The sequence below is a fragment of the Styela clava genome, chromosome 2, assembly GCF_964204865.1.
Source record: "Styela clava chromosome 2, kaStyClav1.hap1.2, whole genome shotgun sequence".
NCBI classification, from domain to species: Eukaryota; Metazoa; Chordata; class Ascidiacea; order Stolidobranchia; family Styelidae; genus Styela; species Styela clava.
The window spans coordinates 15,857,390-15,882,987 of NC_135251.1; the positions used below are offsets into that span (position 1 = coordinate 15,857,390).

At 35.6% G+C, this 25,598-nt stretch overlaps 3 protein-coding genes and 1 non-coding gene across 6 annotated transcripts; 2 read left to right on the forward strand and 2 right to left on the reverse strand.

Moving 5' to 3' along the window:
- The first annotated feature begins 1,770 nt into the window (after window positions 1-1,770).
- Window positions 1,771-15,617, forward strand: LOC120336523 (uncharacterized). 3 transcript variants are annotated; one of them, XM_078109867.1, is made up of 19 exons: window positions 1,771-1,966; window positions 2,272-2,947; window positions 3,337-3,475; window positions 6,379-6,544; window positions 6,782-6,883; window positions 7,077-7,211; window positions 7,621-7,750; window positions 7,898-8,038; window positions 9,054-9,198; window positions 9,750-9,880; window positions 10,246-10,446; window positions 11,075-11,245; window positions 11,905-12,022; window positions 12,458-12,697; window positions 13,226-13,418; window positions 14,031-14,172; window positions 14,376-14,512; window positions 14,742-14,999; window positions 15,085-15,617. In XM_078109867.1, the coding sequence occupies exons 1-19, from the start codon at window positions 1,857-1,859 to the stop codon at window positions 15,272-15,274; spliced, it is 3,525 nt and encodes a 1,174-aa protein (XP_077965993.1). In that variant the 5' UTR covers window positions 1,771-1,856; the 3' UTR covers window positions 15,275-15,617. The 3 variants fall into 3 exon arrangements, with proteins under 3 accessions (XP_077965993.1, XP_077965994.1, XP_077965995.1); XM_078109868.1 differs by having other exon boundaries at window positions 15,088-15,617; XM_078109869.1 differs by lacking the exons at window positions 1,771-1,966; window positions 2,272-2,947; window positions 3,337-3,475 and adding exons at window positions 3,987-4,191; window positions 5,026-5,337; window positions 5,415-5,489.
- Window positions 15,618-17,000: 1,383 nt separating this feature from the next.
- LOC120336524 (uncharacterized) lies at window positions 17,001-18,917 on the reverse strand. The gene is made up of 3 exons (XM_039404216.2): window positions 18,604-18,917; window positions 17,614-17,972; window positions 17,001-17,201 (listed from the first exon to the last, which is right to left on the reverse strand). Exons 1-3 carry the CDS (start codon window positions 18,707-18,709, stop codon window positions 17,055-17,057), a joined length of 612 nt encoding a protein of 203 aa, XP_039260150.1. The 5' UTR covers window positions 18,710-18,917; the 3' UTR covers window positions 17,001-17,054.
- Window positions 18,918-19,234: 317 nt separating this feature from the next.
- LOC120335962 (uncharacterized) lies at window positions 19,235-22,066 on the reverse strand. The gene is made up of 2 exons (XM_078109801.1): window positions 20,517-22,066; window positions 19,235-20,154 (listed from the first exon to the last, which is right to left on the reverse strand). Exons 1-2 carry the CDS (start codon window positions 20,748-20,750, stop codon window positions 19,324-19,326), a joined length of 1,065 nt encoding a protein of 354 aa, XP_077965927.1. The 5' UTR covers window positions 20,751-22,066; the 3' UTR covers window positions 19,235-19,323.
- Window positions 22,067-25,331: 3,265 nt separating this feature from the next.
- Trnak-uuu (transfer RNA lysine (anticodon UUU)) lies at window positions 25,332-25,404 on the forward strand. The gene has a single exon. It is a non-coding gene; the product is annotated as a tRNA-Lys (tRNA).
- Window positions 25,405-25,598: the final 194 nt, after the last annotated feature.

Below are 25,598 nucleotides of genomic sequence, written 5' to 3' on the forward strand. Positions count from 1 at the left end.
TCAGATCAGTATCTTAAACAAACTGACTTACATTAGGTATAATCGCTTTTTGAATATTATTGCAAAAAGTGCATGTGATTTTAAGATCAATCTTCGCAGTCATTTGCATTATGACAGAGTCGCTGTTGCGAGGTATTAAAAAAGTTTACTGCAAATATGCTCGAGTGGGGCCGCTCGTATATTCGCTGCAAACGCTGGGTTCACGTTCGTCGAAAATTAGTTTTAGACTGTGTGACAACTGACAAGCGGTGATATATGTTTCTTTAGCGTTGCCGTCGCTAGAAAAAACAGTTTCACGGCCGAACCTTAACAACGGTTGGAGTTGTTGACATAAGACGTAAAATCCGTTATATTGTCAATTTTTACTACTTATCCATTTATTAGAGTTTTGTCGAGGTTAATAGAGCCGTAAATCCACTTTTCAATTGCTATCGCACCAAAGTTCGAACTAATTTATCTTATTATATTACCTAGCATTGGTTCAAGACTATACTATGAAAAAATGATCAAAAGCAAGTTTAATTGGTTTAAAGAATATGGAGGTTAGTTTCGGGAGGATTTGGTACCAATACGAAGAAAACCATATAAGGATTGACAAAGTAAATGCAATGTTCGATGGTTTACGAGCGAAACAGCGTAGTAATTGTCTTACACGTGAGAAGTTCACAATTTACATTCAGTTCGCCGACAAATTATTGAGTTTGCTGTAAAAACTCAACGATAATTTGAACTGTGATGGCTTGTTATCTACCGCGAGGCTGTGATCATATCATACCTAATTGTATAGGTGCACAATTTATCTGACTTGGCCATTGAATGAGCCGATTTTCAGAATATGGTCCAAATGTCTAGTTGGGGTTTATGTTAAATATATTATCTAACACAGTGGTTCTAAACTTTTGTAAGCAATCCCAGTTTTGTAAAATCAAAAATTACAGATAATCGCGAACCCACAACAAGTAAAGTACAGCAATTGCCAAAATCAGTACATTGCATTTAATTATCCTATGAAGAACAATGTGCCTGTAAATTTTGGAATCTTGCTATTTCATTAGACGTATAGGCAGTAGATTTTTTCATAGTTGTAAAAACAAGTATATCTAACTCCCGGCAAAATATTTTTCCAATTCATCCTAACATCAAAATCGAAGTCAACCGAAAGGTATGATGGTTAAGTTTACTGGAGGTCGCAAGCCACAGTTTGGGAACCACTGATCTAACCGACAGACAGAGTAATATATCTTCAAATTTCACTAAAATGCATAGGCTTATCCGTCGAATTGCGCAAAGGAAACTTGTGCATATCGAAATTGTTCGAACTATTTGAAAATTCGGACCTCCTGAAGTATGCGCACCAAGATGGCGCACAACCTGAACTCAGGTTGTGTACCAGGTGAGGGTTCAGGTTATGCGACATCTTGGTGCGCATACTTCAGGAGTACCGAAAATTCTATACAACATCACAGACCAAATTCTGGAAACCTAAAGAAGTTCAGAACAAAAGAAGTTAAACTATTGAAGGACTGACAGCTTGAAATGTAATAAATTCAAATCATCATGTAATTTATTAAGATATCAACACCGTAAAAATTGCGTGAACTCAAAAAACTTTATTCGATTCCGCCTGGGATTCTAATTATATCGGGCCATCTCTGCTAAATTTTACCTCTAATCATTGCGCAATCCCGCACCTTATATTGTTTTCTATTAAATGGTTCACGGTGTATTTCGGAAACTGTGTTCATTTATTCAATATATTTTAATTTCAGCCTATTTCTTAATATTTAACTATTAAGTAACAAAATGGCATGATAGTGTGAATAACAAACGTAAAAACTTGGTTTGAAAGAAGGAGTATGTCGTCGGATTCGGAAGAAAGTTCGTTATATTTTTACGCACAAAGGAATACTGCACGACGATTTAAAAGAGTCAGAAAAGAACCTGAAGAACTCCCACAAGCTTTGAGGTTGGTGGCTTCACAAACAAATTACATTTTTATAGTGAATTTCAAATATTTTAATTTTTTGAATATATTTGAATCAAAAATAGGTTCACATTTGATGACTGACTTCACTATGGAGGTCATCTGCGTCTCGCGTACAATGCGCTTTGTGTACGTGAATCTGTGAGTGCTTTGTACTACATAGTTTCCCAAGAATACCGTTTCATAATCACCCAAAATCATTGACATAACTAGATATTGTATTTTGTGTGCAAATCGTCAATGCCAATTCAACATGCCTTTCATATAATACATGTATTTATTTATAGATACTTCAAATATGCGAATCTGAATCCAAGAATCGCTGCCTTCCTCGGCAAACAAGATCCAAAAAACTTGGTGAAAAGATCAGGACAAAAAGGTGGTGGGCAAGATGAAAAAGATGGTAATGGAGAGGCGAAACCTGCTGCCACTGAAGCTAACATTAATGATTCTCTTGGACTCCTTGGGTTTGGCGATGCCGGTCTTAGTCAAGAGGCAAGGAGTTTGCTTCCCGAAATTGGACAGGGTGGTCTTGTAAAAATGGGAGCTATGGAGGAAAGCTTTGGACCTTCGCGCTTATCATTTAACGAGGCGGATGATCCTCAACGGTACCAGTTTGAGGAAACAACATTTGCAGCGCCGAATATTTTGCGAGAACTTTCCGATACTCTCGCTCGATTCGATCACGCCTTTAGGGAATACACGAAACGAATGATAGTGCACGAAGACGTTGAGGATAGTGAAAATTCAAAACCTTCGGATGTTCTGCCAAAAGGACTCAATCACATTTTGTGTCAAGAATGGCCTGAACTCATCTCTGAAACGATATATACACCCCGGCTGTGGCAATCACAGGCCTACAAATCCGGTTATAAATATGCTTCTACTCTAGCCAGCGGGCGACAAATGACAGCAGCTTCCGGTGCTGTTGAGAAAGATAGTGGAGCAAAGGGAGATATGAAGGTAACTCGCCTTTTATATACATGAGGTATATAATTTATTCAAGAGTCGATAGCGTTTTTATATAAAAATGCAATATAGTCAAACTAGTGGTATTGTATATATATATTGGAAACATCTGAAACGTATTATTTTAAATGAACAATCTAGTTTAATTTATATATTGATTTAACAAAAAGTTTAAACAATTAATAATATTGGTTTGGTTATTATCAGAAATCTGTATGGTAGGGAGATATGAAGAAAATGAGCCATGTAGTTATCGATATAAGTATGTATAATATAAATGTTCAAAAATACGTAGGGAATCGGATTTACTTACATTTTAGGATATCTTGATATACAACTTTTTTATTCCAATAATTGCCAATTATATTCATTACCAATTTTAGGGTATGGTGGATTTACTAGATGGTGCTCGGATGAAACCGTCAACCAAATCATTAGTAGCTGACAGCAGTACTGTTCATAAAAGGAAAGGGAAAGAAATGGACAAGGATGTAATCAAAACTCATTTAGCAAAACTTGACGGTGGGTATATAAAGGTAGTCTAGTAACAACAATTGCAATTAAGGCAAAATACATCAAATAAAGTCGCTTTTGTGACACTATTGACTTGTTAACGTATAAGCCGAGAGGCTTGATCAACATATATTCATTTTCATTAGCAGCTTAGTTTCTGTCGACCTTTGAATAGAAAAGAGGTGGAAGCGGAGTAGATTGAAATGAGTCATCAAATTTTTGCTCTATTTTATGTTATTGGTTGATGTTTCTAGAAGATCGAAAAAGGTTATCAGCCCAATTATGGGAAATGTGGTTAAATGAGGTTAAACGTCGCATCGGGATATCAAAAGTTCGTGTCGTCGCTGACTCAAAGTCGATTTGCCTATGCATCGCGGTGCCTTCTCCTAGCTAGATTCTAGAATCTAGATTTAGTTTGTTTCTGTACTAACTTAAACATCCTATTGTGACTCATAATTTTCGTTTGAAAATGATTATATTTTAATCAATTATGGTGTCATAAAAGATTTAATAATGGAAAAACGGCGAATGCGAGTCGTCGTCGGGCTTAGTTGGTCTCGTTCTGCTGCGCGCGGTGCATGGTTCAAGTGCGAAGATGTCTTCTGCGGAGCTTCTAACTCCGGTCGAGGAAACTCTTGAAGATGGAATTGAAGAAATAAAGTTGGATGATGAGTCTTCAGTTCTCGAAATCGCGGAGTATATGACTGAAGATGATTTAGAGCGAGGTCAGGAAATATGCATGCTGTAGCTTGTAGGACAAGTATCGTTAGTCTAAAAGTTGACTTTATGTTAAGTTTAGGTTACCGTAAATAGGCAAAGTCGTATAAAACATTACCGGTATGGTGTTTTTGAGTGGTCTTTTCAGGGTTCCGAAATTTATGCCCCTCCTCTGAATCATCAAGTAAGTTAAATATTTAGGGCAAATTTGACGTTACACAGTACCTAGATTATTTGAATTTATCTTCATCAGCAAACAATTTATTTGAAAACCCTCAGTACATTTTGACCGCACATATCTCACACACCATAACATACATCGTCGATTAAGAACTACTGCTCAGCGGTTAGGAAATTGCTCTCCTTCTGGGTTCACCCGAGCTTGGTATAAAACCGAGTTTTCGTTTGGAAACTGCATGAACCCTAACGTAAAACGATCATACAAACCGTAATTCTTTCCCCGAGTTTTATCCACAGCTGACATCTCGAATAACTGATTCAACAACACTACATAAACCAATCAACCTCCCCTATTCCACATCGGATGTTTGATACCCCAAATCCTCAAAAACAAAAATCCGACAGAACGACTGTGGTAAGTGTTTGAATGGAAATAGTTAATTTAGTACCATTACACTATATCGACAACGCGTCTTATTCAGCAACTTGATATTTTATTTGTCTCAACTCCTAGTATTGAACGTTCAAAAGTCCTCAATCACTTCTTCGCATGATATGAAAATTTAATTAAAATTGGTGATCATTCCCATGTACTGTGCAATTTTGTGAGCACTATATCATTCCTCCACATAACACTCATAAATTGTATACTTTTGATGTAGCTTTGAGACTTCTGAACCCAAGACTCTTAATACCGAGGGATTCTGATGACGATCTACTGTTAGTAGAGGAAGACAAACAAATACACAGAAATTATTTTGAAACCGAGCAAGTTCTCGCCTCATCCTTGTCTAGTAAAAAGTCTCGCTCCAAAGTATCTCGAAAATCAATAAAAACCTCTCGTGGAGTAAAAGCACGGAAGATGTTGAAAAAACAGATGTTGGTAAACAAACGCTCCAAGAGGTCGCAACTTTCAGTCGATCGCCCATCGGCAAAAGTGTCTCGCATGGCGCATTCCAGGGATAAGTCCGCAGGTGCGATTTCTTTTGATGCATTTCTTTGTAAGCACCTATCTTGCGGCACTCTGACTGAATTGATTCCTCTCTTGCAGGTTCTGCCCTGCGCGTTGACAGACCGGGGAAACTTCGAAACATGGAAAGAACAACGTCAAATATGCAAACTCAAGGTCCCGTATGAACAACTTGTTTTAGCCCTGAGGCGAAGGCCAGATCCTTCGTATCTTTCCTTAATTTTGTCTCATTTCCAAGTCGACTAATCACATTGGTGCAATACAACCTTCTTCGGTTCCAATTTTGTCCATATACCTAAGTTCCATTCAAGATCTGTATTCATATTCAGCGAATTTTTTTTTACATTATAATGATTTTCTGAATACAACCTTCATTATAAAGTAAAGATCAAGCAAGTTTATGCCAGGAAATTTGACAATTTTTGATAATTTAGACAACGGTATGAGGTGCAAAACAATGTCTTGCTGATTTTGGGAGAGTTGAATGACTCAGGGGTGGGCAATGTTTGGGATCAGGTGACAAAATTGTTCAAAGGCAGAGTAGTGGGACATGCGAGTATAAAACAAGAATGAGTTACCGTTTATGAACATAATTATTTACAAAAGTATTCGGTGACAAAAAATCTCAGCTTAGCTAGGCTCATTTCAGACAGCTATTAGAATTCATAAACAATCACGGCGACTGTCTATTCCGCGGGTATAGTGAGTTTAATGAAAATTGCGGACTCGCGGATTTTAGAATGCGGTAATACATAGCTAGGGGTACCGTATGGTTTGTATTTTGATCACCATAACATTTTTAACATGAAAGTATGAATTATTGTCAACTATTGATCAACCGATCGTGATTATAGAATTGCGGTTACAATCAGACGTTTATTTCGAAGTCAGGCGAGTCGAGGTAAAAGGTTCGGCGAGCCGGATTAGGTTTGCGGGATGCCGTTTTCCCATGTTTGTTCGAGACTTCGACCCATTAAATTGTGTCCGCCCTGTTATAGAATACCTTTTATTCTAGCCACATGTACCAAACATACTTTATATTTAGATCGCCTTACTCGTCACGGAGGTAATCCCACCCTGAGTTTTAATCTGTCGTCAAAAAGAGCGTTCGACGAAGGATGGGTTGTCAACGCACCACCAGACCCGGATCTAGAGCAAAGTAATCTACTTGAATGGGCAACTGGTCGTTTACAAATGGCCATCAAACAAAAGTGAGTTCGATTTGCGTACATAGTATTCAAAAATGCTTTACTACAGTCCCATTCGCCAACCGATAGTTTTCACCGAAGATTTGAGATTCATAGCTCACAGGGCTCATGTGAAATACGCATACCATAACATTCTGACTTTAGGCAGTCTGTCGATCGTAAAGAATACGTGTGTATATAAGTATAAGAGGAATTTCCGTATACAACTTGTAACCAACAAGTTTACTAATTCTTTTTCAGAGAAGACGAAGAGGACTATGCAAGAAAAAAAGGATGTGATAAACCAACTATCATCCGATATTATGGCGATAGTCGTAGAGATACATTGATGAAACTATACCGGTTTGTACCTATTCGTCAAGCTAAGAATTTTGTATGCCTTATATTTGAAAATGCAGATAGGTTTGTCGAATTAAAGATCGCTTGCAACTTTTCAATCATTTATTTTTGCCATTTTTAATTGGCCTCGTGTAATGATTTATAAAAAATTTATCATTCGAATTTCAAGCAGCTATCACACAACACTTTTTTTCAGAAAATCAAATGAAAGCGAATCTTTACAGTTGAGAAGAGCAAGCACTGTGCCAAAGATCCCTCAATTGAGTAAGATAGACAATGCTCAGAGGGAAAAGTTTATGGTTCAACTGCCTGATGCATCTACAACAATATTGTATGCATTTTTAAGACATATTTTTCGCTAATTAGTTGAAGTTATGTTCGTGTCAATCAGCCTAATTGCTTTAGTGTTTTTATTCATCATTTTTTAACACAGATTAGTGATTTTCATATTTGGAAAATTTTAAATATAGATCTGTTTTACATCATAACTTATGTGCCAGATTTTACTTCCTCAAAATTAACATGAATTTTGATTTTGTTCTCAATTTACTTCAAATTTGATAGTCGATTTTATACAATACATGACGTTTGTGACATCACAATGCCGTAAAATTGAAGAAAAAAAATGTTTACTAGGAAATGACAATTGAACGTTGAAAACTCTTAACTGGAGATTAAAATTGAGTTGTGTAACCAGTCACACACGTGTTTCATATTAATTCTTTGTTTTCTGATTTCAGTTATCCTTCAACTGGAGAAGTAGCAATTATGGCAAGTGCTGTACCATTTAAGCCAGGAGAGGTATACGTAAATTGTTATGATAGCGATGAGGAACGTACCTGCCTCGCTGCTTTTACTCCATATGGCAAGGTCGGTCATGAGTCACGATTAATAAGTTTTTTAATTCGCTAGAAGGGGTGTTTCGTGCTGTTTAGTTAGATATTTGTCATATTCGCCGGTCTTGTGATTTTACTTTTTCTTGTCATAACTTACGTATGTCTTGTTGATTTACTTTAGTCTTGTTGCTATCACAAAAATGGAGCGCCCGCTTTGATTCTATCAGAGATAGGAGGAGTACTAAAGTCAGATGATGGTAACGTCATCAGAAAATGGAATTGGCCAAAATATGGGAAAATGAAGGAAAATATTATTTACCACGTGCGTAGGAAATGTAGTTCTTACCTTCGAGAAAATGCATTTTTTTTCAGAAAATTTGGTTTCCTGATATTTGTTTGTTATTTATTTGCGTTATTTTAAGTTATTCCCCAATTTTAGAAATTAATAACATGATGAATTCAATGAATAACCCAATCTGTTGAAAAGATTGAACTATCTTTGGCTAAGTGTTAGCGACAATTTTGAAATGCTCATTTATTTATTATAAAGAAATATTTGAACATAAAATTCAAACAAATCCCGAATCCAACCTTTAGAGCCCGACGCTACTTACTATTCTGTGCAGTACTGTTGAATTTAATATTGCGTACGCCTACAATTGCTCATAATATTAGCTAAAATGAATTAATCAGAATCACAATGTCTGTTTTGTACATTTCTTATGTCAACTTGTGTACATATGGCATAATATATGGAGTATATTGGTAAAATATTATTGAAAAATAAGGATTCTGCATCTTTATGAAATATCGTTCTGTTTGTTTATTTCTCGATCTGACCAATGACCACAATAGCAAAAGACAAATGCCGCCTTTGTTTGTATTGTCCATTGGCACAGGTGTTTATGATTGATCGTTTTTCGAAAGTTAAACCAATGTCAGAATGTACTGGATTTTTGGTCGGGTTTGAGTTTTCGAATCAGCAAATAAAATTTTTTGTTAGAAAATGAATTAAATAATAATTTCCTCAAGTATGTGATATATGTTATGCTGTGTTCAAGGAAGGTACATGCTATATTAAATTTAGTGTGTTTTCGGCGGTTGATATTATTAAATAAATATTTTTTTTTTGGGTTCACGTAAAAGTGATCACGTTTACACTTCTAAGATAGAAGGACGAATATTTCTTTTGTTCTTGTGTTACTAAACATCATACAATAACTAAGCAAACACACTGACACCAACAGTGATTTTAAAGAAACTCGTAGCTTCATGATTTGACTTTGTTTGTACTTGTTTATGCCGATTTAATCATTAGGTTTTGTTTATATTTCCAGATCAACAAAGAAATGTACGTTCGGGTGCTTAGTCGTGAAAACGTTACACTGTATTTTTCGTGTTCTCGTGAAACTCATAAAATCCCGGTGGGAGCTGTTCCAGGTGTGATGTCACCAACTGCGCTAACAGCTGATGCCATGGCAAGTTTTTACTGTAAAAGTATTGTCATCGTTTGTGATATAGGCATAACTTTTGTACATAAAAAATTTGTGTTTTCGGGCATCCAAGCAGAGTTTCGAATCACGATTCGTAGGAGTGTTTGTTTTCATTCTATCCTTCTTTACAGGGGTACTTTAGACATTACTGGATTAAAATGGGACTGCCAGTTTGGCACAATTTTGAACACCCAACAATGCTTACTTTATTCTCTGCGTAAAAGCGAACTATTATATGTAGCACTGGCCCGCGAAGTTAATTGAAAATATTTACGAAAATAATCATGTGAATATTCGCATGTGCAATTTTATTTGGAGTTCAAAAATTTTAGTAATATAACTAAATTAAATTTAATGACATATGAAAGGTAATCATGAAATAGCATGTTTGAAATGATGAAACTACAGTACGGTGCAAACATATATTTAGACACTGCTGTATATATTTTGGGTAACAAATCTTGATTAGTACTACCAATATGTACTGAAAAAAAATCAAAGTTTGATACGTTTCTTACAACTGATCTTTGTACCAGGGAGTGTTACAGGCGGGTTTAAGATTAACTTCAAAATCAGCTCTCGAGCACAGTGGGCCCATGCGTTCAATCAAAGACGAGAAACAATCAAAAATGAACCGAACAAGGAGACATTTGCTGGGAATGCGAAAACAGGTATCACTTATAATAGTACATGTTTTTGAATAATTTTGATGTGACTTTACGATGATTCTGATGAGCAAGCAATGCATGACATCGAGGATCTATAAGAATGCAATGGAGCTGAAACGGACGATCGTATTTAAACTTTGCGTTAGTTTTGCCCCCCTCCCCCGAATACATGTGTAATATAACATAAAATGTAACTAAAAACATAAAAAATGTTTGTTTTTCGACTTGGTGTTCTCAAATACCACCAAAAACGTAAATAGCAACAAATGCATTTTCGCAATAGTATTTTTAATCTATGTTGTTGAAATTTTCTGTCAACAAATGTGATTAAGTTCAACCTAATGTAAGGTTGAGTTTTTATTTTTCAGACCAAGAAAAATAGCGAAATCGAAGAGCTTAAAAAATCTCTCGATACTCCTGAACGTTTCGAGTTCGAATCTCAAGCGGATCGAGAACTGCAAAGACTCCAATATAAATCAAAAAATATTGTGGAAGATTGGATGGAGCATTACAGAGTCGCGGTTGGAATCAGTTCACCTGCATTGAAAAAAATGATGGACAGATCTGTGGTGAGAACTGCCGTAATCGCAAAAGAAATAATATCAAAAAAGAAATACACGTTGTTTGTTTCCGATTTTTTCGCAAAAATGGTTTCATTATGAGTTCCATTATGAGGGGGAACTCATGTAATAAGCGTCTCGGTTGTGTTTCGTATTGTACTTGTCATCTCGCTTACAGGCGATTGCATCTTATAGTTCGGATTTAATCCTAGAACTCAATCGGAAACCTAACAAAGAAGTCTTCAAACGTTCTGTTTCTATAGGCCATAAAGCGCTGTTATAGGTATATCATCGGAGTCAGTAAAAAGTAAGCCGTAGATTTATACTCAGTTGCAAGCGTATCACTGCAACCTTGTTGTCTGCATGTCATTTTTCTTCCATTTTATTCTGCTGTTATCCCACATTATCAGTTATCAATATCCTCAAAATGTGGCTGGATATTTTAATGATAGTGACATAATTGTAATATTATAGCGACTAGTTTGAAACCCTAACATCAGATTGCGTTCTAAAATTGTCTGACAAACAAGCTTCAAGTTACGTTCCAAAACTGTCTTTATGAGCAATAAATACTCTGATATGCAAACGTGGATTCGTCTGGTTTTACATATTTTCATTATACGAGTATCCTTTTTAGATCAAAAGTTCGAAGCGAGCTATACGCAGTGCTGTTGAACGGAAGACAACATCTGGGGGTATCGGACTCGAGGAAGCAGCGGAAGATCTTATCAGAGGTTCGACTCGATATCAATCTTTCCGCTCTCCATCAGCCCCGCCGAAACACATGGTTCTTGCTCCAAAGAAACGGGTGAGTGATGCGAGGGTAACAAGTTTTGGAGCAATACCTTAGGCAATTTTTATGACGCTATTTTTGACTTCTGTTCTCAAAATTTGGCCGGTTACTATTTAAATGTATATGCTGCGTTTTCTCCGGAGATATTTACTTTGCTAAATCAAGTTATTTACTTATAACAAAATCATCCATGCTGCGAAACTCTCTTGTAGACGTTGTCTGTGACCTCACAACCTTTTTCGCTCGTTAACGCTTTCAATTCCACAAATTTACATTAACAAAGAACTAGAATTCATAACCCAGCACCCCAAGAAAGCTTTCCAATTTATGGCATTAATAAATACCTAAAATGACCTGGCGTATAGATGTTACCCAAATATGATCTTACAATATTTGAATAGTTACCAAAACCTGTCTGCATTCAGACTTTTGTACAAATGACTTCGACCGCACCGTGTTTTAAGCCAGTATAGTGTTATACATGTACTGATGTCCAACAATAATATTGTTACCTTAATTATATATCATATTAGTACGAGACAAATAAACACACATACAATAAGTTATTCAATTTCAGGAACATACTTTCTAAAAAAGATTACATACCATGGCGACTCAATAAATTTCATTTATTATTTATTGAAAATTATCAAGCCAATTTTTAACTGTCACAGACTTCAGTTTCATCAGAACCTGAGTCAAAAATTGATGCTGATAAACGTACACCTGGTACTGAAACGCCTCATGTACGAATCGATGAAGGAGAAAAAGATCAGAAACCTGAAACCGCAGGTAGATCTTCATACTCGTGAACCATAAGCGTGATGTTTCAATAGTAAATCAAGTTTTCATGATGATTTAATCATTGATTATCAAGCAATATTGAAAACTGATGAATGAGATTGTTATTTGTACAAAAAAAAATTTTCAGTTTTATAGAAAAACAAGTAAATATTATTCAAATTAATAAAATACAGAATACAATAAAATTGCAATCACCAATAAAATACATTTTATTTTGCACAAAATGTGAATTATACGTGTTGTTGATTGAGAGACGCTATTTTCAACCGCCATCCCAAACTCCAACGCAAAAAAGTGCAAGCTTACGCTCGAAAGTGGATAGATGCAACTTGTTTGTTCAAATGTAATTTGAAATCATCACGTCAATGAAGTTTAGTTGATATACTATCTATTACCACAATATGCCATATTTCTTTCGTGCAGGTAAACGAGTGCCAACCCGACAATACAAATCCGCTTCCAGCATTGATTCACACGGTCGTACACCTGGACGTACGTCGACAAATATTGGACAAAGAATCTTAAGATCTTCTATTTTGACGTCAATGAGCGCGCATCACCCACAAACACCCGGCCGTGATGGTAGATCGCCACAAGACAAAGTATGGAGTCCGGCTACCGAAGCATGTCCAGTTGTGACCCGACTCAAGTTGATATATCCAGGTGGGTGAAAAGTTTGAAAAGTTTAAATTCAAAGTGTTTCTAGTATGTGCAAAGATTGATTTAATTTTCCCAATCTTTACAGTTAGGACAAATATATATTTCATTGAGCTTTCTTGAACTGTCGTACAGAGTAGTTTGCCAGATTATTGTTAATAGGTGAAGTGTGGCCCCAGATTTACTCATTTCCGTTTCGCTAAATTAGGTTGATTTTCATGCCCTTGTTTGTTGGAAACTTTGTTCGAAGCACTCCCATTCAACTATTTTTTTTATCGCAATCATATAAAATTTGTTGATAGATAGATGGATTTTATCAGATAACAAGTGATATTATTTTCAACTCTGACCATTCCGTGTTTCAACGCAAACTAGTCAAGACTGTGGCTTTACCTTTTGAAAAATTGGCTGTAACTCCAACTAGACTAGCTGTGTAATCTAAACGCCTATTTCTTAAAGAATTTTTTTATGAATGAATCGCAACATACACCCTAGAACAAGAGAAAATAATTTATTTTTGTTTTATTTTTTTAGATTCTCTCAAAGTTTTTGCATGCAAGTGCAGCAAACATCGTGTTCCGTATATCAATGATATTGAGTTCGATGTTTTCCTGAGAGAAGTTGTTCCAGTCACTCAGTTGATTGTTGTATCTGTAATCAACAGCTTACATGAAGATTCCAATCCGTATAGCGAAATGTTGGAAAATATATACGTTTCGAAGAACAAGTATGATTTTGTTTATGATAATAACAATTTACTCAATCGTTTCGGTTATCACGTAGATGTAGTATTTGCGTTAAGTTTTTAAATTAGCATTGAGAACTTATTGATAAATAGATTAAATTTTATTTACCGCATGCAAAAACTAGATCGAAAACAAGAGCATTTCATACCGAGAACCAGGCTCTGATGGTTTACAAGTACCGGCCTCCTACTCTCACATTCAGAAATCTGAAAAACCGAATCCCAGCTCTGGTAGATCAAAATCTTGACTGCAGCTTTCGAATACAAAAAATTTAAATATAATGATTTGATTCCAAAACCAAGTCTAAATCCTAACCTCCCATTCCACAACGATCCTCTAACATTTTAGTTGCCAAATGATGTACAGTACTAGTGACATAGTCGTTCGGGCTTTTTATATTTCGCATAATATCAATATCAAGCATTACAGAGATCACCAATTGTCTCAATATGTAAGAAAATTAGGTAATACATATATGTCGAATGTCACCGATTTATACAGCAGCTCTAACTCTAAATACACAGGGCCTTGTTTCGACTGCATTTTTGCCACATAAAAATTCATATGAAAAATCAGATTTGATTATATCATAGAAATCGGACAAAACCCTGCCTGCAATGTCGTCATGATCAATACAGAATATTGCGATACGATTTAGCTCGTGCACATATTGATACAGATAGATCAAGACCATTACAGTTGGAACGACATTGTGTTGTCCCCGGCATGACACTGGTTTGTTCAAATTTTGTAGTGTTGTATAATATCAGTATTGTTTTGGGCTTCTTAATAATATTTTTTGATTGGCTTCCATACATGTCAATATTCCGAGGTCATCTGTTTTCGTTGCTATTGAAAATGTGTTCAATTTGCATGGGCGATGAGTTTCTATATGCAATTACAGTATTGTCCTTGTATCCTATTTCTCATACGTTTAGATGTATTGTGGTGGTCGCTTGCTATTTGCTGATCACATATTTAATGGATACGGAAATGCTAGAAAAGATTTCAGAAAACAGATTTTTAAGTCCAGACAAGACTTTCATATGGGCCATTTCCTGCCAGATGATTTCAGGTAAGTTTATATATAAATAGAGCAATTGCTATCCAATTATGGACACAAGTAGGCGTGATTAGAAATTCTTTGAGCACATTTATTCGGTAATCGCATATTAAAATTCACTAGATTTTTTGTATTTTAATTACAGTACATACTCAACATACGACATTTTCTTGGTTACTGTGACCTAATTATTGAATTTACTGTTATTTATGGCTATACTTTCACTTCATCCATAAACTAGATTTTCACCGAGTCGAGGAAAACCAGGAGCTCGAGCTGCTTGGGGTGGCGAAATTGGTGGCACCGGAGTTCGTGGCAAAGGAAAACCAGGACTGTTACCGGGCCGCCAATCCGTACCTGCTACACTTGCTGCAGGAATGACACCCAAGTCCACTAACGTTGTAGTAGACAGACTATCTAAGAGTGCATCTTATTCTTCGTCTTCACAATCCGATCTATCTACAATCTACTCTCATTTGAAAACTTCCCCCAAATCTAAGTGAGTCAGAGTTTTGGTTCTTATGAGTTTGGTTGTTATGTGTTATTAGTGTTGCCAGGTATCATAAATTATGTTCTCATTTTAGCAGGTTCGACTCCGCCCGTGAGTTTGTCCAATTCAGCCTATCTGCTAAAGTTTACGTTCAGCCTCCAGCGAAAGACGTAAACCAAAGCCGAAATCAGAATTCTATATCCCCAAACAAAAGTTCCATGTCAACTGGAGATCCCGTGTTATCACAGATGAATAATTTTTTAATGTTGCAAACTGTCAAGTAATAGTTTTCTCGGATTGCCCCTTTCCCATAACCGTCCCGTGTAGGAATATAAAGAAAAGTACTTTTCCGAATTTTCAACAACACTGTCTATCTTTTGTTAAAGCTAATTCGGGCAAAGTACAGGTTGTATCTTCATTTATCTATGGCATGAGCTGAGTGCAAACCGGAAAAGGTTCCGAATTCACACGGTTTATTGAAAAATATTTTAAGTACACGAAGCACGATGAGATTATTTATAGCACAATTTTATGAGCCTATTCGTTAAAGCAAACTGTGACACAACAAATGTATTATTATATATTATATTATTTTTGTTTTGCAAAATAAAAAGCAATTTCAATGTATATTTTTTGTTAATTATTCGACAGTTTTAATATTATACCCAACACAGATCCATGTCTTCTAAGGGGCCTAGAACATTTGAGCACGATCGAGAGAAGAGCAAAATAATCGTCATTACTCCATAGTTTTCATCGCAAGCTTCTGTATAATAAATATACTATGACAATAATAATCTTGTTATCGTAGCTCGAAATGGCCTTCACATTATGAAAACTCTTGTAGCCGATCTTCGTGACAGATTTCCAATTAAATTTTATGAGCATAAGTTTTTGGTCAAGTTCACTTGGGTCAAGTATTAATACAACCTTAGATAAAAAATCGTTTTCATGAATATCGGCGATTATTGATAATAATTAGAAATCGGTGGGTCGTGCTGAATTATACATATATGGAAAACAATAATGTGAAAAGTATTTTCAATAGTTTAACACAAGCGTCTTATGGTGGACCGCAAACTCGTTGCCAAATTATTCGTATTTTCCTATATTTGGTGTTAGAATTGGAATTATTTCGGCCTTTCAATAAGATTGCAATGCTTTATTCATGCCATTTATACGATGGTGGTATTTTAGAATAGTAATGCCATTATTTTTCCGTAAGTAGTACGAGAATACGAAAAAAAATAAACTATAATCCGGCAGTTTACTACACATTTTATGTCCTCAGCGGTATTATTCAGAGTAATAATGCTTTTATTTATTCGTAAGTCGACGCAACCACGAGTTACGTTGAACAAAAGTAACTTAATATACAGTAACGCATTTTAAATGCTGGTATCGGTCATGGATTTGAATATTTTACGCAACCGAAAATCATCGAAATAAAAATTGATCCAAATTATCAAAATTATTTTCTGAAGAGCGGGAAAAAGTATGAATTCTTGGGTATCGTAACAATTACGGCTTCACATAATTCTCACTTTTCGACATTATGGGAATGAATGTGTAAATAAGAAACCTTGCAAGGGAATGGCGACAATGCCCATCACGCAATTGGGCAAAATTGTCGCAACCATATGGGGCGCACGCTCGCACAGAAGAGAAAAAACAGAGTGCCGATTCTATTTCTCCGTCATTACAATACGCGAAAAAGCGCATAAAATCTTTGAAGATTTCCCTCGAAAACGAAACACCTAGCTGACAGCAAAAAATGTCTATCATTCGGGATTATTCGAAAATTTTCCAAACAAGTATTTGAATACTTCGATATTCGAATCGTTTGACAACCCTGACTTGACTTATTTTAGCCTCCGAAGAAAGAAGTTAATAATGAAGGTGTCCTGCAAAGTAAAACTCTCTGTGAAAGTGGGCCTCTATAAAAAAAAAAGGGGGTTGAGAAGCACTGGTTTTACATACCTAGCAATTTTAACAATAAAAGAAGACATTTAGATTGGGCTATTTTATTAAAAAACTTTTCAAAGAAAGAATAGAATATTTTCACTATCTTGATTTTGTTGCAGCTGCTTCTATCGCATCAATAAAGGTGCTGTGTGTTGTTCCTTCTCTCCATAGGAATCTGTGTCGTTCGCTGAAATCTTTTTTACCATCCCGACACTCACGCAAAAATTGTATGTATTGGATGGCAAACTGAAAGAAGTTATGAATGAATGAAAATGAATATTATCCTAGCATTAATTGAATCGTAATTAGTTGCAAAACATAGGCCAGAGTGAGGCCCGGTAAAATAATCAACACTTGGAATACTACAAATGTGAAATTGAAGTTGTATAGATGTAACACAAATTATCAGCCCATGTCCAATATCCGTAATCGGTAGCCTACACAGATTATTGCAGTGTTCGCCTGTAACTTATATATTTTTATCGAAATCAACGATTCCATGACTCTATTCTACGAGTGAAAGCCTACATATGGTAGGTTGTAAAAGTTTTACTTTGGTGTATCAACACTTACGTTCAACTTATTTCATCAGTGCGCGTTGTAAAAAGCGATAGTGAATGTCGGCGTAGTGTAACGCATAAGATTTAAATGTAAAAACCTGGAGTATCTGCTTCTTTTGGAGTTTTCTTCCTTTGGGCAAACGAACTGGAATAACGTTCTGTAAGGTTGTCATCGCTTGGTTAAATAACTTTAAACTTTGTCGCCCTTTCTTAGCTATATCGGCTCGTTTTTTCTTGTGGGAAATTTGAGAATTTTTCCGTATAACGTTGCGGTTCTTGGTCGTTGTACGTTTGGAAAGACGTAGATTGTGCGTATAATCGTCGCTTTTGTTGTCATTGACGCGCGATGAAATGCCTGCGTTCTCCTGTTGTTCGCCTTCTTGATTGGGTGGTCCTAATATGTCGGTGTAATAATTATTGAAGTAATCGTTCATCATTTCAGTTCCGTTTATGTCATCTGTAAAGCGAATTCGTAATCATGTTTACAAATTATTATGCTACATTATATTTCACATCATCACGTAAGGCCCTAAGTCAGTGCTTCCCAACCTTTTATAGCCCGTGGCCCCTTTCCGGAGCTTTTAGCACTCATGACCTACTTGTTTATCATTCCAAAGGTATTTAGTTTATTTGAGTATTATTTAGATTGATAGATTCCAAATCCCATTATGTTGAAACATGTCATTCTCAACAGTGAAGTGAAAACAACCTGCGAAATAACCTTACCAAGCAATGAAACTAGGAAGAACAGAGAAATATCTTGTGAAGGGAAAAAGTAAAATCATTCCTGCGCCTAGCATTATGGGCCCCTGCCAACCGTTCTGTGGTTCCCTCAGAAGCAGCGGGCCCCGGTTAGAAACCGCGTCCCTAGGTTATCTATTGTTTTCTACATATATTTCACAAGCCAGTAACAAAGTGCATTATATCTGGTTGATTAATCGATACAAATTCTTAAACTTCACCGCTTATCGACGCTATCAGTAAAAGTGCACAGAAGTGTTCTGACACTGAAACAGGTATTTAGTTTTAATATACATACATTAGTGAGGGAAATATAGTTTGATATCATTATTGTTAAAACAGCCTACCTGTGAATTGCATAAGTTCGAAGTTATATTGGTCGATAACAGGACATGTTAAATCTTGGGCATCCATATTTCCCTGTTGCAGTATATCTGACACTAGTAAGCCCATATGCTCAAAATTCGAATCAATTATGCTCGCTACAAATATTTTATGCTGGCCTCTCAGTATGACTCCTATACGAGAAGGAGATCAACGAGAAAAAATCTATGAAATAGCTCTTTTAATTTAACCCACTGTAAGCTTATGCCCGGGTTCCCGCTTTCATTTTCGGTATATCCTAACATTGAAAGTTATAAACAGGTCTTTGTTTCTTTGATCCTGCGACGTAAGAAGGGGACGAAGGAGCGTTGGTAATTAATCTGACGGACGCGTATTCTAAGTGCGGAAAACCGTTTCCTGCGGGAAGCGTGGTGATGGCTTGAGTCCGGATTATGCTTGCATCGACATTTCCGATTCATTATTTTTGCCTTCTGATGTAACATATGAACATAAAGACAATGATTCTAAACCATTGAAATTAAAAGTCCTTTCATCTTAAGTCTAAATGGAAACATACTACATTCTTGAGAAACTCAATAGATGTACTACACCCAACCCATACTAGTAAAAATATAATATTTTATGTATATATTTTTTAAATTTTTTATTGCTAAAACAGGTAAGTAATAAATTAAATAAATAAGTGATAAGTTAAGTAAAATAACTACTCAGAGTTAATTTCATTACGCAAAATACAAAACTTTGCATAGGTTTGACGAAGGCTTGACATTTCGAGAAAAATTTGAACTCCATGATGTGGCGATATATTCATCTGGGTTTATTGTGGTTAGGTTGTCTGTAATGCTAAATGCAGAGCCGTCTATATTATCAACCAGTTGATGTAGTTTTGCGACACTATTCTCAGCATTGTAGCATGACTCTGCTTCGCTTTGGAATATATATTCATCTGTTGAATCTACATGCCTGTTGACAATTATTGTAGTCGCATCTACTGTGTCGTCGTATATCATTGCATTCTGATATACAAATTGTGGCAAAGATTTGGTATTAACAACAAAATCATTTTCAAGTGTACTGTTCGCGAAAACATTGTTGTTTTCCTGTAAAACATCTGAGTTTTCTTCAAATGGAACAATTTCGTTCAGATCCTGTAGTAATTCATCTAAATGATTATCTTCTTCTTCTGGAGACATGGGATGGTATTCAGGAATATTTATATAAAATGGGGGGAAATTTTCCTCAGTTAGTGATTCTGTGCTTTGTTCGATTTCATTATTTACAGTAAATTGATTTTTAAATATATCTTCATTGCTGCCATACGATGTGCTTGCAACTGATTCTAGACTTTCTGGCGTATGTGGAGATTCCGGAGGAGTCATTACGCTTTGCAGCTGAGAAGTTTCGACTCTCGTTAACCCTTCTGCCGCGGCATCAATAGTTGTTATTAAGTCTTCTTGTTGTGAACCCGCACTCCACAAAAAGCGATGTCTGTCTGCCCAATCATTCTGCCCTTCCAAGCAACCGCGAAGAAATCGTATATAACAAGATGCAAGCTGTAAAGAGAAAAATTATATGATTGCTACACGGTAAACTCTCAGTATTATATATGGAGGGATGAATATGTTAAAATATAAACAAAATGGAATAAAAACTGGTAATAAAACAGTAGCTAAAATATTTTATTTTGACCATAAATCAGCTATTTTCCGTGTCCCACAATTTTTAAATTTGTCTGATACAGTATACAAATATTCGACATTGACTAAATAATAAAAAACTAAATTTTGATTCTATTCGAAAGCATGTACTATATTTCTTTCATGTGTTCACAAAATATTTACACGTTACATTTATCCATATCCTTACGCCTAAACGTTTTATCTCTTAATTTTTTGAAAATTGTTTCGTTCCTTACTGTGAGCGTTTGCTTTTTATGTAGTTTTCTTCCCCTCGGCAAACGAACGGGAATAGCTTTTTGGAGAGTTTCGAGAGCGTCGTTGAAAATTTTAAGTCGTTCTCTTTCACGAATTGCAGCATTTGGTCGTCGTCTTTTCTTTTGCGGATTTGGCGTCGATTCACAGGTTTTAATGGTTCTTTTTCGATTCTTACGTGGTTTTTCAAAGTCATTCTTCACTTGGGTGGAAGACATTATGAAATAAAATATTAGGATCTAAAGAAAAAATTTAGGAAATTAGCTGGCTGTTTCACAATCTTCATGAATTGTTAATATATATATGGCAATTCCTATCAAGTATTTTATTTTATTATCAATTACAAAAAGATTACGATAAAATTAACTTCTTTTAAAAATGTAACATTGCGCGAAACATACAGCGCCCTCAAGTGATGTAAGTTTTCTACACCTAAAAGAGTCATCCTGTCATTCTTCAAATTTGCGAACGCACCTTAGACAGTTTGTTCTGACTTAACTATATTGGTTGGTCGCGTGTAGACAGAAATTATACTGACTAAACTCCACAGATGCGCGCTGACATAGTATAAAAACTGCGCAATCCCCATATGTTGGATAACTTGTTGCTGCAGCCTAGCAGATGATGATAATGTATGAGATATTTCCTGATATTTAATACTTATAGATGACAAAAAACATGTTTGACCTAATATTTTTCGCTGCTTCAATCTGTTTTCTTTGCGTGTTTAAGAAGGAAGGCGGAAGGGAGATGAGTTGAGAAGATTCCCTCATTAATTTCTATTTTTGTATCAGCTATATTTTCGAAAACAAGACTTTCATTAGGAAGAGTAGTTTCCGTTCCATCATTATCACTAAGGATTAATTACCTCAACTAAGCTTAATACTTTCCTATTTATACCCGGAGTACTACTAGATGATAACATACGACGCTAGTAAATAAGATTATTATATATTCGTCGAATTGCACATATTTATGCTATAGTTTTTCCTGTGCAAAATCTCAAGTTATTTGGTACTGATTGTATATTTTGCTGCTTTGCAACTAAATACATGAGGTTGTCGCGGTATAAAACTTTTCAAATAAAAATCAAATTGCGAAGTCTGTTTACTTATTCATTCCTCACTATGTATACACCTATGCTTACACGTTTGCAAAGGAAGCAAAGGATGTTGGTTCCTGTCTTGTATTTTCCAAACAATTATTAAATGATATTTTACAAGGTGCTATCTTATATCTATCTTGTACTTGGTAACGAGAAAGTTAGTCCGTATAGACGTCGAAATTTAATTTGTTCGCAATCGTAAGCTTTCACGATGTAATAAACTATAGAAGATTCAATACCAAATGACATGATTGGATTTTTGTTGTGATTGTATGTAATTCTGCCATAAATACCTATCCTTACTTTTCCGTCAATCACGCTTGATGTTAAACCGAAACGCATGAACTTCTTTGGTCGATGTGACGCTTCTGTCATCTCTTATATATCTTTTCGCTGTAAATCTTCGTTTTTTTAATTCTAACTATTCTGTAACTCAATAAAATATGTCTCTGAGATTAACCTGTTGTTACCATACATAAAGTTGTTTTAATTTACAAAATGTTTGTGTACATTGTTTACACAGGCGATCTGTTTATGTACAACTTGACAGTAAGCGTTGATTTATTATCGTTAATAATGGACCATTTCACACTTTCCCGTCTACAGGTTGTGCGGGGAAGCTTATTGCAGTAGAAACGTTCACACATTTACGTTCACTGATTGAATATTATTTATCAATCTAGCCTTCCTGTCCAGGTTATCATCATTTATTTTTTAATGTTCGGAACTGAAAGAATAATTCTTTAATGGGAATTTATCTGTATATACCGGACAATGATTTCTGATAGCTGGTATTTTAGAATATTGTTTTACGTTTGTGAAGAAGAATTGAATAACTGAACAGATTACGTATATTCCCTTAACATTCAGTTCCTCATTCCTCAAATGAATGGATATCTGAGCATGCGTACCATTTTTTCATTCAATTACATGCTGGTTTGATCCTTCCATAATAATAGACTTCCATAATCGTAATACGCTAGTAAATATGGAGCCGTGATCGAGTAGCAAAAAGTTTGATTTCTCAGAGAGAATTACTCAAACCCTGATCACGGGTAATGAACTAATTTCAAGTTTAACATACACACGTGTTTAAGTGTATTCAGGATTGAAAGAGTTGACAGCATTGCGCTAAAATGCCATCCATTATATTTGTGAGCATAAGAGACGATTGAAAATTCGCTGGAGCCCAGAAAGAAAACATTTGGAAATAAACCGACCATATATATTGAAAGAAGATTTCAACCAAACAGACAAAAGTGTCTTATATATTTCCCTCGGTTTTCAATTTATAATGTGTAAACAAAAGTTGTTGCTGGATGTCGTACCGATTCAGAATACATGTATCTTCTATGATCTATAGGAACCTGAACATAACTAAAACCAAAAAAAGTTATTCCCCATTTCAATAAATCTCGATAATTAGAGGATGAAGATCGAGAGGAATACAGTTTTAAGTTAGTTTTAAACCACCAAAAAACATCTCAAAATATCATCCTATTCATAATGCTATAGTTTACTTTATTTTTTGTATAAAATATTCTATTTACGGATGTTTTGTATGAGAATATTTTAAACATATATGAAGGACGAACTCTCTGTGTCTCATGATGAAACCTTTTCAAACATGTGAGTCAATAGACCTTATTCATCAAAAACCCATCCTACGCGCAAACAGAAAAGTGATGTAAACAAAACAACTTTAACATTAGCTCTTATGGGGAATGTGATCACCAGAGCAGAAATTTGCATTTTTTGTAATTTTCTGGATATCTTTCATTGTATACGTGAGCAGTTTTGAGGATAGAATATTTTTTATATTTTTTTTTAATATTTTTAGCATGATAAACATGGTCAAGATTTTTGATAATCGTTCACTAAAATTTTAATGAGCGCGGTATTTCCGATGACGTCATTGTCACTATACCATGAGATTCTGCCAACGCGCCGTGCTCTGTGGGATATGCGCTGTGATAACGGAATACCGGTAGTGGTACACGGACTACAACTGGCGTTTAACGAAAGACCTATTTTGGTTTTTATTGGATGTTATATATTTCATGAATTCCATGTAAGTATGTAAATTTCTGGTACACCTTTCAAAATCCAATCGCCTAACTCAGTTCATATGTTGACACCATGCACCTATCCCAAAATTCGTGATGTTCAGGGCTGGATTTAGACCATGAGAGGCCCTTTCATATTTTTGAGCTCAGAATTTCTCTCTGAACAACATCACATGTCATTGCTTAAAATTTTAAAATATGAGTGCATTAAACTTTTTATTCTCCCCATTCATGGGAGCGAATTTTTAAATAAAAGAATACAAATTTACTGGAGGCAGTTTTGCTTTCAATTTATTTATTCAAACAACCGCTACAGCCATACTTTAACATAGAAACTTCCAGCAGAATGCGCATAATAATTTCCTTATTATGATGCAAATGCCGCAATAATGGCTGTTTGCAACGTGGTTGAAACCAGTTGTGTAAAGAATTTTCTACTCTGAAAAGCTTGATAAATATAAATACTTTTCGTAGGGTTTAAACTTGTCAAGTTTTCAAAAGAATTACAAACTTCGAAACCGAGTTTCGAGGCCCTAGGTTTTAGCCTGTCTGGGTAAATCCAGCCCTGGTGATGGTTCCTACAGCAAATTTCTGGCTCTAATCACTCAGCAGATTGAAATAAATGGTTTTCAGCATTTGTTAGCAAAGATAGATATTTTGATTAAACATATAGTTCAACTTGAAGCCTGTATATATATATTATAAATATATGTTCCCTTATTACTGCATTGTAAGAAGGCTTTCCACGCTATCAGGTCTATAAGGTTTTAGCGTCTTCCAATGTCTCAGAAGGAAACTTCAGTCTTCATTTCTCATATTCTTTTTATTAATGTCATTAGCATTTGAAGCTTGACTGATTCCAATGTAAGTTTTCCATTGTTGTTTAATGGAATATCCTAAACGTGACTTCAAATTTTTTTCTCACTTCAATCATCACATGTTTGAATACCCGAGCTGACTTCAACTGATTTGTTATTGATTTACAATTTTTTTTTATAAATTAACTGCTGTACTTGATAAGTGTCCACTAAGTGAAAATCTACAAAAAAGCAGTGGTTTAATAATGAACAACGATTTTTCACCGAATCCAGAAATATTCCGAAACTTAGTCAACCCTTCTTCCAAGGAGTAGGGTTTTTAGTTAAATTGTTCAAACATCTTAATTACTTAATTTGTAAAAAAGATCACGCATTAAAGAATACGCAGACCGTAGCCCGGTTACCTCAGTCGGTAGAGCGTCCTTGTTCCGGGAAGATTGGATTGTGTATAGCTGGCGTTGGACATATCACAATGCAGAAACATACTTATATGTGTATTAGCTGCTAAAACATTGATTTTTACCATCTGTTATGTATTTTGTTTTAATGCAGACCGTAGCCGGGTTAGTTCAATCGGTAGATTGTTGAACTTTTTATCCAACGATCAAGGAGTCAAGTGCGCTATCGGGCGCCTCTTTGTTCCGGAAAAGTTCAATTTGTAAAAATAGATCACGCTGAGAAGATTAACGTTAGATTGTGAATAGCTGGCGTTGGACATAGCACAATGCACAAACACACTTATAATTGTATTGGCTGCAAAATCATTGATTTTTATCATCCGTTAGGTCTTTTGTTTTAATGCGGACCGTAGCCCGGTTAGCTCAGTCGGTAGAGCGTTGGACTTTTAATCCAACGGTCAAGGGTTCAAGTCCCTTATCGGGCGCCTCTTTGTTCCGGGAAGGTTCAATTTGTAAAAAAGATCACGCATTAGAGAATACGCAGACCGTAGCCCGGTTACCACAGCCGGTGGAGCGTCTTTGTTCCGGGAAGATTAGATTGTGAATAGCTGGCGTTGGACATAGCACAATGCACAAACACACTTATAACTGTATTAACTGCTAATTCATTGATTTTTAT

Excerpts from the sequence above, each read along its gene's own strand:
- LOC120336523 (XM_078109867.1), top strand. The coding sequence starts at position 1,857 with ATGTCGTCGGATTCGGAAGAAAGTTCGTTATATTTTTACGCACAAAGG. Across the intron at positions 6,545-6,781 it reads CAAATGGCCATCAAACAAAA|AGAAGACGAAGAGGACTATG; the intron begins GTGAGTTCGATT and ends ATTCTTTTTCAG. Across the intron at positions 9,199-9,749 it reads AACAGCTGATGCCATGGCAA|TGTTACAGGCGGGTTTAAGA; the intron begins GTTTTTACTGTA and ends TGTACCAGGGAG.
- LOC120336524 (XM_039404216.2), bottom strand. The coding sequence starts at position 18,709 with ATGGGCTTACTAGTGTCAGATATACTGCAACAGGGAAATATGGATGCC. Across the intron at positions 17,973-18,603 it reads CGAACTTATGCAATTCACAG|ATGACATAAACGGAACTGAA; the intron begins GTAGGCTGTTTT and ends TTCGCTTTACAG. Across the intron at positions 17,202-17,613 it reads AAAAGAAGCAGATACTCCAG|TTTGCCATCCAATACATACA; the intron begins GTTTTTACATTT and ends AACTTCTTTCAG.
- LOC120335962 (XM_078109801.1), bottom strand. The coding sequence starts at position 20,750 with ATGTCTTCCACCCAAGTGAAGAATGACTTTGAAAAACCACGTAAGAAT. Across the intron at positions 20,155-20,516 it reads ATAAAAAGCAAACGCTCACA|CTTGCATCTTGTTATATACG; the intron begins GTAAGGAACGAA and ends TTCTCTTTACAG.